This window comes from Zootoca vivipara, chromosome 11, assembly GCF_963506605.1.
Source record: "Zootoca vivipara chromosome 11, rZooViv1.1, whole genome shotgun sequence".
Classification (NCBI taxonomy): domain Eukaryota; kingdom Metazoa; phylum Chordata; class Lepidosauria; order Squamata; family Lacertidae; genus Zootoca; species Zootoca vivipara.
This window is the reverse complement of record NC_083286.1, coordinates 26,940,084-26,954,942: the sequence shown is the minus strand read 5'-3', so window position 1 is coordinate 26,954,942 and position 14,859 is coordinate 26,940,084. Positions and strand designations below refer to the sequence as shown.

The window sequence follows — 14,859 nt, the reverse complement described above, 5'->3', positions numbered from 1 at the left end:
TAAAAAGAGCAGTGTTTCTGCCCCCTTTAGTACTGCTTCAGAATCCTCTGTTATTCAAGATTTCTAAAATTTGGGTGGGTGCATACAATTTGAGTATAAGACAAGCAAATGACCTGGACACCACCAAGGTAATTGGGAAATTTGATTGATGACACTGTGAGAAAATCTGTGTAGAAAAATAAATAAATCTTTTACTTTGCAGGCTACATTACTCTTGACAAGGCATTTGAACTACATGCCTGTCATTCTCAGATTTAAAAAGCAAAACATAAACAAGCCCCTATCTATTTCCATATTACTCTTTCACTCAGACATGAACAAAAGACACTTAGGAGTTTTGGAAAACATACCTAGATTTGTTTTTTGTTTTTGCATTTTTATATTTCTTTAACATTACTAGACTGACTACTATTTTTTTTCTTTTTTGTATCTTTTAAACATCCACAACAGGGTTTTTTTTAAAAAAAATAAATAAATAGTATTTTCACCAGTTTTCCCATTAGTAAGCCACTTTCAGAATAATTAAGAGAACCATTTTCCATTAGAAAACCTATTATTTTCCATTAGGGGCAGGGGGTGGGATGAGATCTTTTTCTTTCAAGTTGTGCCTGGTACTGGGAGTCCTAACTGTGACCTTTCCTCTTTGGCGTAGGAGTGGAGTTTTTGGCTGTGCAGAGAAGCATTTACATGACCCCTTCAACATTTGTGAAAGTGCATTGTATAGCCCCACAAGTGAATTTTAGCCCATTTTAAAGGGAGATAGGAAGAAGCCCATATTAGCAGCCTAGGTGCACAGGCAGAAAAAAACATGAAGGTTAAGTGAATATATTATTTTCTGTTAAAATAAAATAGAGCAGTGATACCTGGGGGAGAGGTTATAAGCCTTCTAAAGCATGCAACGTTTCTAGGAATACTTTCCAGCCCTTCTGCATTGCCACTGCATATAACAGAAATGGAAGACTTCCTCTAATAATACATTCTCACCAATGCAAGTTGCACCATTTGCTACGGTATTCCTTTGCTCAGACCTCGAGCACATCAGGGGCAGGAAACACCATTAAAATTGAATTGCTATGTTGGATTCTTACCCCCAACTTTGGAATTGTATGCAACTCCTACTCCACATTTCAGGTTGTTGGCTTGCATGGCGACCTCTCCTGCGCACCGTGTTCCATGTCTGCAACAAAACCCACAAGTCCATCCCGATCATTTACAACTATTATTACGAATGATCATTCATTTGAATGCATCAGATTCAAATGGAGCCCACAGGGATCAGATTGCAGTATGCTGCCATTGCCGTTCATTTTAATGATAAGCCAATTTTAATGAATTAATTCCAAGGGCAAACCTAGTTTCTCAAGTGAAAAAATGGCAATACTATGGAAATACTATAAAGCAAAGCCTGCCTTCTTTCCAGTACACAAGATACCAAGGTATCTAGGAGAAATAAAACATAATTTATATGTATGGCTTGTCCTTGTTGCCAATCTCAGGGTAAATGGTAAGATGTTTTCTATGATGTGTTCTATATGATTGCTCACCTTCCGTAGATGAAAAGCTGCCTTATTTAGTAGTACAGCTTTGTATGCAGTTGAGCTGTTGAACGCTGCCAGTCTGAATTCCATTTACATATTAATAAAGAGCTGATGTTATGCAGAAATGGTAGATTTTAGAGATAATGCCATTTGAATTGGGGGATAATGGTCTCCCATTGCCGATAACTGCTGCAGAGAAGCCGAGTGATGGCTTTTCAAAAGGCTTAAAACATTAATCCATTGAAAACCTTCTACTAAGGTGATATTATTTCTGTTATAAGAGCATCCATATAGTAAATGAAATATCATTTTTGCCTGATAGATGCTGGTGAACCATTGTGTGAGTTCCTTATTGTGTCACTACAAACTAGCATTCTAATTGGCTTGGAACAACTACTTGAGCTGGACTCCATGTTTGAAATGAGCTAATTCTCCTTGCCCTGGACTTCTCAAACCATCATTAAAGGCCCAGCCTGCCGAAAAACCATATTGGCTAGGACAGAGGTGAGGAGCCTGTGGCCCTCCACTGGATGATGTTAGAATACATTTCTCATCAGCCCCAGATAGCAGGGCTAATAGCCAGGGATTATGGGTATTGTAGTCCAGCAACAAACAAAAACTATACCCCACCCCCCGAGAGTTGAAAGGCTATAGATTTTTTTAATTAGCCATGGGACAAATGGAATGGTTTTGCCTGGCGCCTAAAGATATGTAATGAAGGTGCCAGGTGAACCTTCCTGGGGAGAGCATTCCACAAGTGGGGAGCCATCACAGAAAAGGCCCATTCCCGTGTTGCCACCTTCCAGACCTCTCACTGACGGCGGAGGCATATGAAGGAGGACCTTGGATGATGACTGCAGGTTCTGGGTTGGTTCATATGGAGAAAAAGGGAGAGCAAGGGGTATAGCCACCCACTTTTGGATCTGCACACACTCACTTTTGACTCAATCCCTGCCGACATCCATCATGCAGTCCTCAGCAGAAACATGGTTTCCCACCCCTGCGCTAGCTCATTTAAATAGCACCGTACATATTATGAAAGTGGTCAAAGTTCACCAAGGGTCAACTATCAAGATTTGTTTTGCAGAGATTATCAGCAGCATATATTAAAGAGAGAAACAGCAAGTCGTTACTCACTTGTTTTCATTTGTTGGGTCATATCTAGGAAATGGATCGTGATCATTGTCATTGAAATCATAACTTGCCTCAGGATCCTAAGTTGAAAAATGAAACAAAGGAAGAGGATGGATAAAGAACACTTCTGAAATTGCTGAGGCAGCGGAGATAAATTAATTCTAACTTTTTGAAAACGCCCACCCCCTTTATTTGTTTTGCAATTGCAGCAGCATGATAATATACAGGGCTTTTTTTTCAGCCAGAACTCAATTATGGCACTTCTCAGGTGGGCGCCATTGCCATTCTAAGAGAACAAGGGAGGTGTTCATGGTGAGTTCCAGCACCTCTTTTTCTAGAAAAATAGCACTGATAATATATTTTAGTGACTATTCCTGTTAGTTTTTTCTAACAGTTTTTTTTAAATATTTACGTTTGTGAGAGACATTTGAACTATTGTTCATTATTAATTTAACTTTATTTGTCATTTTTGTAATCTCCTGGCCTTTATTGAAAGATTCCATTTTTATCCTCACAATACCTACATGAGGCAGTTCAGGCAGACAGAGAGTGACTTGAAGGTCACCCAGTGAGCCTCCTTGCTGAGCAGGGAGATAAAACTCATTTTCCACATCCAAGCCCCAAGAGTCTAGCCACTCCATTGGTAAATAATAACTGATTGATTGCTGAAGTATAAAACTCACATAGTTAATATAAATGTCGGTGTGGTTCCACTCCAAGCCATCGTCAAGCACTGTTACGACAACACCTTTCCCAGTAATCCCTTTTTGCCACACAGGAATAACATGGAGATCCAATTTTGGCAGAGACGGAGTCATTCTTGTGTCTTGCTAGGAAAAATAAAGGATAATACATTTATATACCCATGTAGTTTGCTTCAGGGTTTCATATAACAGACACACACACCCCAGTCCTTCCTTGAGAAGGTGGGGATTGAATTTGGGGCTTTTTGCTTGCAAAGCATGTGCTCTCCTGCTCTCTAGTCAGATCGGCAGGGCTTAATTTTGGATTATGCCCAATAATTCTTGCAATGTACTTCCCAATCTTAAGCAAAAACAAGTCATATCATACTTAATGGGATTTGGTTCCCAGTAAGTGAGCTGTAAATTGTAGCCTGGTAGCCTGATCTTCTTTCCTCATAAGCAAAGTCTGTTGGGTCGCAACCATGCTCACTTGTGGGATGGGATTTCCCATTTTCTGTGTCACAGCAGCAAACACAGAGTGTGGGGTATGGGCTGCTGATGGAGGGAAGAGTTGGCAGAAATTGTGCCCCCCAATGCATGAGTGGAAGTGCCTTCCTGCTCGCTTAGTTTGCTTCTGATGGCAACTTCAATGCATTTTATTCTAACAATTGCAGCCGAGAGATTATTCCAAACCACCAGTCTGTTCTTTGACAGCTGTTGAATTTTCCATTTCCAGAAATAAGAAAGCTACTGGAGAAAAGGAAAAACCCATCGCAAAAGGTGAAAACATTTTGCAAAAGTTCTTGTGCACTATGCTCTTAATTTTATAATTTGGAAGCTGAGATCTAAGGAGCAGAAAATTGCTTGTCAAGAGTTGAATACCTTGCATGTCTCATGCAGTCCAATCCTATGGATCGTTACTCAAAAGTAAGTCCCACTCGGTTCAGCGCAATGGCACTTGCTCCCTACAGAGGGTGTTTAGGATTGCAGCCTAAATGGTTGCACTGCAGCTCATAGATGACTTTCGACTTTTCTTAAGACAGGTAGAGTCTACATATAAATGCAAGCTCTTACCAGATACCATTGTTGATTCCACATGGGGTCATTGAAAAGATTTTCTGCCGAGTCCCGCAATACCGAACGCTTACTTCGCCTCTTTTCATACTGTTGTTCTGCCCAAGACACCTGGAATATATTTGCCAATAGCAACATCTATAAAGAACCTGGAGTTTGTTGTTGTTAGTGTACCAAAGTATTTTTTATTGCATTTCTATCCCACCCCTTTTCTAAGAATCTCAGAGGCGCATTTTAGACTCGCAACATTTCTGTCTTTTTTAATTGTAGAGAAATCAGTGTGGATATTTTTTTAAGGTACTGTAAAAGGAAGAACTTCCTTTAAAAACAACATCAGCAAGCACACTGATCTCCACAGCCTCTTCAGCTTCCCACACTTTAATTAAAATCCAGGGATGTTGCCCAGGGGACTTTTCCAGACCAGGAAGTGCAAGCCACTGGGGAGGCTGCTGAGAACTGGAGAAATATTTAATGGGAAGAAAAGCACCCAGATCACCCGTGGCCACTTTGCAATGATAACACAAGGTCACCCTCACAGCTACTGAAATTCTAAAGCACTCCAAAAGTGAAGTAGAAAAACAGAATCCTCTTTCACAGGGGAAGAAAGCTTTTTTTGAGGAACAGGCATACAGGTTTTTGGCACATCAGTAGCAGAAAATAAGCTCTCTCCCTTTTTTTAAGCAACAAGACTCACTCATGTGTATAAAAAAAACCTTTATTCATGAGCTACGGTTTAACATTTAGTTGTGTGAACTAGAAAACAATTCTAGCAGGGAATGTGGGAGATATACTCTCTTGTTATACCAGTATCAAAGTTGTTTATTCACAGTCCATATGCTCTTCCACCTGGCCCCGTAACTACATCTCATTGTAAAGCTCCATATTAAGAAAACTGTTACTATTAGATCATATCTAATAATAGAATAAGAGCATTAATGACAGAGGACTACACCCTATTTAATTTAGCGTGTCTGTCTATGGAAGCATTAAGAACATCCTATTTACTGGAAGATATGTTTAATTATTATTATTTTTTAGGTTGCTGGGTTGTTGTTGTTTAGTCTTGGCATGTGGTGATTTATCACTTTAGGAAATTATATTAAATGATTCTAACTCAACATACTGTATTTTCTTTCTAAAAGGTCATTCAAGCCTGCTCTACCAACTGAACTATCCCAGCAAAGGGTATTTGCATTAAATCGCAGGACAGGCATGCTCTCTATTTCATGTTATAATATATCTTTGCAGATTAGGCATAACCCTGTTTGCAAAAGGTTGTAGCAAGAGCCAGGAAGCTGGCCTTCTTTAGCAGCTGCTGCCTAGTGCAAATGTAATTAATATTGCTCTGCACACATGTCAGAGTTGACATCTAATATTGAAAACAAATTCTGCAACCAAGCCTTTGCATATACAAAGCCTGGAGGACCACATTCTGATAAGTGCTCAATTTTGACAGACAGTAGTTTGGGGGCCAGAGGGCGGGTTACTTAACTGACACCCATTCCCATTATGCAAAGTGGGTCTCCCTGCTGATTATTTCATGTGTAGCACCAAATTTCACATGGAAAACATTGATGCCACTGAACTTTGCAATGATCCAGTTTGGAAGGCAAATTTGTCATGCTTGTAAAGCACACTAGAATACTGAACTGAACCAACCACCCCAGCCCCATAGTTCTTTGGCGGCTCAGGTTACAATCCAAGCTGAAAAAGAACTTCTCTTCCTATATATCTGGCTGTGGCTGCAGCAAGGAAAGTCTTACTCCCTTTCGTTTCCTTTCACCTTCGTACTTGAAATGCTAGCACAGGGATATCACAAAACCTGCATTTCCCAGCATTCTTAGGGCCTGCCATTTGCCATAGCGGTATTTCAAGAACCAAAGAGGAAGGAGTGGGAAGGAGAGAAAGTGGGGAGAGAGGAGGCAGAGATCTCACTCCATCTCTGCCACTGACTCAGCAAGCAGAAACAGCAGACACTGCTGCATTAGTCAGGCAAGTAGGTTTGAGTCTCACAATGCAAGGAGGGGATTCAGACCCCGTTGTGCTGCTGGTGATGTAACTGGGAGCACAGTTGGGCTCAAAGTGGGCACAGGATAGAGTCCAGAATACACAAAGCTTCTCCCCACCCCCTGCCCCAACATGAGAGAACTCAGTTGGTTGAATCCAGTTCTGAATTGAACTGGGAAGGGGGAAAGAGTTGCTGAGAATGCCCAAAGGATGTGAGCGATTGCCATAATGTCTGATGACGATGTCACCAAGACATCTGGTGTGGTGTGAACACTCTCCACTTTATTGGCTGTTGCAGGTTACACCCCCAGTGTGGAGAGACACAACAGAGAAGCTGCTGCGGTGTGAACAAAATAACACACACCTAATTGATTTCCCAGTGGCTATACCAAGAACTAAGGTATCAGCAATCAACTGGTCTATGTTACCCTTGGTTATCTGACACATAACTGCTTTTTGTCTTGTTTCCTAGGTGTGTAATTCCAGTAGCCAGCTGCCAAGCTGCTGGCCAAGATTCTACATCAAGATCTGGATCTTCTCGTTTGCTAACACTTTGCTTCTGAGAAATAGCATTGTCATCACAATTTCCCTCTTTCCTCTTCCTTCGCCTTTTGGTTTCTTTAAAAAAGCAAGGAATCTGTTGCATTTTAAGTAGGGTTGCCATATTTCAAAAATGACAATCCAGACACAAAAGTTGTTGTTTTTTTTGGCAAGTTGTTGAGCTTTGCCAATTTCCACAGACTCCCCTTGGGCTAGTAGTACTACTACTACTAGTAGTAGTAGTAGTAATTTATTATTTATACCCCGTCCATCTGGCTGGGTTTTCCCAGCAACTCTGGGGGGTTTCCAACAAAATATTAAAATACAACAATCTGTTAAACATTAAAAGCTTCCCTAAACAGGGCTGCCTTCAGATGTCTTCTGAAAGTCTGGTAGTTGTTTTTCTCTTTGACATCTGGTGGGAGGGTGTTCTACAGGGTGGGTGCCACTACCGAGAAGGCCCTCTGCCTGGTTCCCTGTAACTTGGCTTCTTGCAGTGAGGGAACTGTCAGAAGGCCCTCAGCACTGGACCTCAGTGTTTGGGCAGAATGATGGGGGTGAAGACGCTCCTTCAGGTATACAGAGCCAAGGCCGTTTAGTGCTTTAAAGGTCAGCACCAACACTTTGAATTGTGCTCGGAAACGTACTGGGAGCCAATGTAGGTCATTCAAGACCGGTGTTATGTGGTCTCGGCGGCCGCTCCCAGTCACCAGTCTAGCTGCCGCATTCTGGATTAGTTGTAGTTTCCAGGTCACCTTCAAAGGTAGCCCCACGAAGAGCACATTGCAGTAGTCCAAGTGAGAGATAACTAGTTCCTCAATGAACCCCAGAATTTCTGATGATTATATTTTTCACCCTTTTGTAGGGCAAATCTTGACATTGACACCATGAGGCAACAATAGCCCTACTATGCAAACATTATCTACTTGCCATAAATTTCATCAGTCTGCTCCACTCTCCTACATTCAGGGCTGGCCCTACCATTAGGCAGCAGATACCAGGCGGAAGCAGCTCCCCTGAGCCACCTGGTCATTTCCACCTGTCGGTAATCAGAGCTATATGTGCCACACAGCCTGTTGGGCATCTGCTAAGCAAGCCTGCTGCCCTCAAGTGCTGTGGAGAATCACATCCCATTGCCAGAGCTGAAATAAGGCCCCATCTGCAACATTTAAAGGAGTTTCATGTCACTTTAAACACTCATGACTTTCTCCAAAGAATCCTGGGAACTGTAGTTTGTTAAGGGTTCTGCGATTTGTTAGACTTATATTCCCACCGCAGAGTTGCAGTTTGCTGAATAGTTTAACAAGCAGTCACTCTTCCCAGGTAACTCTGGGAATTGAAGCTGTATGAGTAGAATAGAGGTCTCCTAAGAACTCTCAGGACACATAACAAACTACAGTTCCCAGGATTCTTTGGGAGAAACCATGACCGTTTAAACTGGTATCATGATAAAATTGGGGCCTAAGATTCAACTGCTGGTCCAGTCAGCTTCTGTACCTTAAACTGAGGGTGGGGCGCAATTTGTCACCGACAGAGCAAACTCTGACAGCTGTGAAACTCCCCATGTAACTTTGAGCCAGACAATGTTTCTCAGTCTAACCTACCTCACAAGATTGTTGGAGGGGTAAAATAGTTGAAGAGAACCATGGGCAATCCTTTAATCTTCTTGGGGAAAGGGGAGATATGAATTTAATAAACAAATTAAAGGCCCGAGGAGACTGCAATCCTATGTATGTTTGCTCAGAAGTAAGCCCATCTGGGCACATGGGGGCTTATTCCCTTGTAAGTGTATTCAGTATTGCAGTCTACGGGAAACTGCGAATGCAATACTTACGCGTTGATCATCCAAGAGTCTTTTTGTGATGTGAGTAGCACTCCTTCGCAACCTTCTAGGATGGCTCTTATGTCTAAATAGATAATGATTTTCAAGTGATCCAATCTGCAATACACAGGATGATTTCTGAGATATTTTCCCACAGGGAGCAAACAGTCAATAGCATCGGATAATTGGAATTTCCCAGAAATGCTTCGAATAGAAGTACATTCAATTTTGCGGGATAAAATATTTATTCAAAAGCAGAAGTGCAAAGACTGTGGGAACAGAACTGTGTCTCCACCAATATTTTCCAAGCAATTAAACACGTGAATAATTGTCAACATACACTGTTTTTAATCTAATAGTAATGTGTCTTGAATAGAGCAATGTGTTGAAAATATGCACAGGGGACAGGATTTTTCTTAGAATTAAAAGGAACAAATAGGTTCCGACTATTACCCATCTATGTGTACAGACGATAACTGTTATGTGCTTTTTATTTAGAGCATAGGACTTCTCCATCCTTATCCTCAACCAAAACAAAGGCTGAGGACATATAAGTGCATTTGCCTACCTTCATTTGCCCAGGCTTTCCCTCATCAGACCCTGTTTGAATCCTTTCAGTTCCAGATAGATACCGGTAGATAGATATAGAACTGAAATGATTCAAACACAGGAAAGGATTCAAGGAGTCCCAGGCGTCAAAAGAGCTTATTTATGTATGCTACTACTGTGGCCCATGTTTTGCTAGCCCCAAAATGGAAAACGAGCGAGGTCCTAACCAAAGAAGAATGGCAACTTCAACTGATGGAATACGCGCAGCTTGCAGATTTAACATATAGGATAAGAGAACAAGAACAACACAGGTTTAAAGAAGACTGGAAAATGTTCACTGAATATATGGGTGAAAATCTAAAACACATTTAAAAACGCTGGTAGCATTAAGATAAATTCAGGAGTGTAAATAAGTTTTGATGGATGTAACAATGGATTACTGAATGGTTTAGTTTAATTCATGCAAAATATGCAGGGATGTGTGGTATGCAAAATGAGCCATGGAAAGAGAAGAAGGGAAGTCATTGATTTAAGGTTGTCTAAATGAATATATTGAACTGTAAATTAGAAAATTATATATATATATATATATATATATATATATATATATATATATATATAGACACACACACACACACACACAACGGGATGCAGGCCCCTCTAGCTCAGCATCCTGTTCCCACCGTGGCTCCTAGATACCTGTGGGAAACCCAGAAGCAGGACATGAGTAACAGCGCCCTCCCCTTCTGCGGTTTGCAGCAGCTGGTACTCAGAAGCATTGCTGACTCCAGCTGTGGAGGCAGACCACAGCCACCTCATGATGTATTCCACTCTGTCTTCCTTACTTTTCTCTTATCCAATGGCCTTGCTATGGATTTCATTAGATAGCACTTCTTGGATTCCCCACAGCTCATTTCATCATTTCCCATTCTTTCTCCGTAACATTGATTTCCCCCAGTATATTGCCGTCTTGCTCATCTTTGAGATATTAGAGCAAATGATATATGGAATCACTGTCGGCCTAAATGCAACATGTTCAGTGCCCTCCACTTCTCATTACCAAGTGATCATCGCCGAAATGATAATTGGTAGAAATGTCTAAGGTAGTTTTGTTTGCATTGCTATGCTGAAATAGTCTGCTTCTGCAATGCCACAGTGATGTTGTGCAGCAGCCATACAAATTCTGGCTTGCTTAGAATCCTCATTTTTCCTACTTTGTGTTCTGGCAGTTGGAACTCATGTTACATGCTATGCAGAGTGGGGGAAAGATTTTTGAGAGGACATTTACTTGACCAGAAAAGCAGGCCTAAATCTTGGAGCTTATTCAAATAAGGTCTTTCAGAAGTCAGGACAGGGAGTGGGTTTTATTTTCAGCACGGATGGAGATCTAATTCCCTTCGCTAAGGTGGCACCAGAAACATAACTCTTATTTGTTGGGTTGTAATGGCCTGGCATGCATGGTTCTGTTTTAAAATTCCTGGCACATTGGCTGCAACAGTAGCAGGTCATAGACTCCAGCCATTTAACTGCAATTATGAGCAAATGTTAGGAATCATGTGGAAATCTAGATGGAGGAGAGGTAATCACTGCATGCCTAGAAACTACCCAGCTAGTGGCATAATACAGGAAGTGTTAAAACAGAGATAAGAGCTTGAGTGATTCCGCCTTCTGTTAAGCACTAAATGAGACTGGTTTCAGTTCTGCTCAGCAACAATTCTTACCGCCTTTTTAATTGGGACAGGAAATGTGAGCTCCTAGAGCTACAACTGTTGCCTGATTCAGACAGTATGAACACAGGTTGGTTGCCACTGAAATCACTTCTGGGGCTCCAGGTAGCCACTGTAATGTTCCTCCCAGCTCCCTCATATAAGCCTGCCAGCGGTTAGTAAATAGCCATGCTAGGGCCACTGCCCCCAGTGGATCTGGCAAACATTTGCCAGAGCCAGTTATAGGTGTTGCGGCTGTGTCGTGGAGCTCCTACCATTTGGAAGTGGTTTACTGCTGATGGCAGCCACAACCACATTTACAGCACTACAACCTGGACCATATAACATGTCATCCTTGTTAGCTTCATCTCATACCAACATTATCACCTCCCATTTAATGCAGCAGCAATCTAAGTACTACACATCTTCATTAGAGTGCTTGCAAATGTCCGCCACTACTTGAATTCCAAATGCATTGCAAACAGCAACTCCCATGTATTATCCATGTTTAGATCTTTGGGAAATTTAGCAAGGCGGAAATATTTAAAATAAACAAATCAAAATTTCTAAAACGAGATCTGCCAAAGCGGTTCTTGACAGGCTTGGAGAGACACCCTCTGAGCTAGAAAGCCTGCCTTCCAAATCCAGATATATATGTGGCAAAAGAAAGGCAGAGTTTTCTTTATTATTACTTGACAAGCTCCAGGGATGAGCTATGGCTTTGGAATCAGTGTCTCTTGCTGACTCAAGTTAAGTTCTGAAAGGAGGGGCGTATCGAAGTGCCTATGAATCAGTTGATCTTGAATATAGGAAACCTGGCCATGAGATGTGCATATCTACAAAAATTCACAGTGGCTTATTCTCGGGTAGAGAGAACCCTCTGAAAAACAAGGGGGCATTTAACTCCCCATCAGTTGCAATCTCTTTGCAACAGCTCACTGCCCTAGATTGTGCCAAAGTAGCTGACTCGGTTGGGGTACAAAAGCTCATCCCATGGTCTCTGGACCTGGACTCAAGGGCAAAACTAGACTTTATTTCACCCAGATCAAAGACCCAGTTTGGCACACACACACACCCACACACATTTGCGTACACACACACATACACACACAGGCTGGGAGCCTCAATGGCGCTCCTCTAGAGGTTTCATCCTGGGCAAAAAACCTGGCTAGCCAACCACCCCCAGCTACATTGCCCCTCATTGCTCATCTCTACATGACGCTGTATTCCTGGGTGCCCCTGTTCTGCTTCATTGGGTGGTCTGAGTCGTTGCCAATGCAATATTGTCAACACCCACTGCTGTGTAACAGGCTGGGATAGGCTTGTGCCGCTGGCACAGGATACAGCAGTGAATCAGATCCTATGCACTTCTATTTGCCAGCCCAGCAGTTCGTCAGCACTACCTTTATGGGGGCGCAGGGAGTTAAATTTGCTTCCAGAAGTGACAACGGAGCTTGTTTCAAGCATAAGAGGTAAATGAGGATAATAAAAGAGAAAGCAGATGTTAGACTTTGATCTCCACCCTCTCCATGCTCTGCATCACTGGACTAGCACACAGACATATTAGGCTGTTTCTTTAGAAACCAGATCAGAGGGGTTTGGTTTCTGCACTACAGGAATCAACTGCTGGGGTACAGGATACAGGTAGGAAACTCTACAATTAGATAACGGGGCAAGGTTGCTATTACGTAAATGAAGTTACTCATCCCTGACAACAGTGACGTCATGGCACGACAAACTTGGGGGGAGGAGGTGGGCTGGAGGGAAGGGAAGGGAAGGGAGAGGAGATTGTGGAAAACACCTGGCGCTATTAACTTTTAGGATACAGTGTAGGATTGCTCAATCCACATGGCACCTTCACCAAACCACGGAGGCACAAAAATCTCCCTAAGAGCAGAGGGTTTGGGGAGAGAAACAGCAAGTGGTTTCGTTGCTCTGGGCTGGTAGAACTTTATCAAAGGAGGAGGGCAGGAGGAACGATAGAGCTCATTCTTTGTCTGAAAGCTCGGTCCACGGAATGACGGCTTCCTCCTGCATAAACCCAGATGTCTGTGGTTACTCAGAAGGATGGGGGAGGTACTGTGTCCACGCATTCTCCTTCTGCATACTGCTTCACCCATTCCCGGGGAATTATCAATTCTCTCGATTGTTGCTTCGTATAATCCTGGCAACTGAAACCGATCCTGAGGTTGGAAGCCCAGCTAAAGGCATTCCACGGTCCACCTTCAGCCACGGCACTTGGGGAGCTGTAGGGGTTAATGCAAAGCAAGGAAGGTCTCCTTGCGGGGGCTTCCGAGGAGGAAGCATCCCTCGGTTCCCCCGAGTTGTAATTCCCAGCACCTGCTGACGATTCCACTCCGTTTGGTATTGTCCCCGAGAAAGCCACCTCTCGCAGAACTCAAGGGAGTGTGCTATCCCTAAAGTCATTTCCTCAACTCTGTTTGAATATTATTATTATTATCATTATTATTCGGTGGTGTGCGTAGAAAAGCAAAGAATCCTGTGGCAGGAGAGAAAGCTTGGGAACTCTGAGGACTTTCCCCGGAGACTGTGCTTGCCATATGGAGGGAAGATTCGCCATCCTGAGCTAGGAAACCCACCTACCACTCCATAATAATAATAATAATAATAATAATAATAATAATAATAATAATAATAATAATAATAATATCATGAGAAGTCCTTGCTTAAGGGAGTCAGTGTCTAGAAAGGAGCACGTGACGTGTGTAGCTCTCTGTCTCAGCAACAGAGCCATTAGCGCACAGCCACTATCTCGAGCTGCTAGTCAATGGCATCGCTTGTCAATTACGCACGCCGCCCGGTTCCTATTCGGGAAAGCGGGAGAAACAAACTTGCCTGCTTTGCGCAATGGGGTGGGAGAGGGGTGGAGTGGGGAGGGAAGCGGGGAGCCTTACCTGCCCCAGAAGTTCATACTCCAGCTCGTCGGCGATGGCCTGGGCTGCAGCCGGACCTCCCGGGATCTCGGCTGCCCACTCGTTGACGAACTGCCTCTCCGCCTGGGCCAGCAGGACGGCTGCGCTCCAGGCAGCGAGCAAAGCCACGGCCGCGCTGCGCCCTGCCCAGGCTCGCCTCTCCATGGCAGCCGGCGAGGAAGAAGGAGGACGGAGCGCTTTGGAGAGAACGAGGAGAATCGATCAAGGAATCGAGTCAGGCAGCTGGAGAAGTCAGGATTCGTGGTTCAAAAAAAGGAGGAAGAGTGGAAAACTCCTTCCCCTCTCTGGTTGCTATGCGATCAGGAGAAAGGCTGGTGGGGGGTGGGGTGGAGAAGGAGCTGGCTGTTCTCAAGAAAGTGCCTGGTTGCGATCACAGGTCGCCCGTTTCTGCCCGGCTCATGCTTGAGCAGGACTCCAACCCGCCACAGCCAGAATGGAAATGAGGGCTTGACACGTCAAAACGACGAAAGCGATCCCTGACGTCAGATCTCCCGGGCTCGGATCGAGATGGTTGTTCCCAAGGGAGAGGAGGAGCTGGAGGCGTTTGCTAATACAGTATAGGGGGTGGACTGCAGGATATTATTATTATTATTATTATTATTATTATTATTATTATTATATTATGAGTAACACACACACGCAAGAGGAAGGGGAAATTCTCCAGCGTCTGTACCAGGAGCTGTCCATGGTGCGAAGGCTCCGGCAATCCGTCTCATTGTCCGTCTCTTTCGCCTCTCTGAATGCCTTGACAACCCACCGCCGGCTTCCCTACAGATAAGCAAAGCTCTTTCTGTAACATGAAGGTTGCCCGCAAACGGATGGGCACTTCGATCAACATATTGTTCCTGTTGC

The 14,859-nt window shown here is 43.3% G+C and overlaps 1 protein-coding gene across 1 annotated transcript in view; it reads right to left on the bottom strand.

Moving 5' to 3' along the window:
* PCSK1 (proprotein convertase subtilisin/kexin type 1) overlaps positions 1 to 14,422 on the bottom strand; it is a 33,197-nt gene extending 18,775 nt beyond the window's left edge. The window contains exons 1-6 of the mRNA XM_035099803.2: positions 13,969 to 14,422; positions 8,811 to 8,915; positions 4,430 to 4,540; positions 3,356 to 3,502; positions 2,676 to 2,752; positions 1,089 to 1,177 (exon numbers count right to left, since the gene is read on the bottom strand). Coding sequence (XP_034955694.2) covers positions 1,089 to 1,177; positions 2,676 to 2,752; positions 3,356 to 3,502; positions 4,430 to 4,540; positions 8,811 to 8,915; positions 13,969 to 14,151 — 712 coding nt within the window. The 5' untranslated portion in view covers positions 14,152 to 14,422. The remainder of the gene's footprint in view (positions 1 to 1,088; positions 1,178 to 2,675; positions 2,753 to 3,355; positions 3,503 to 4,429; positions 4,541 to 8,810; positions 8,916 to 13,968) is intronic.
* Positions 14,423 to 14,859: the final 437 nt, after the last annotated feature.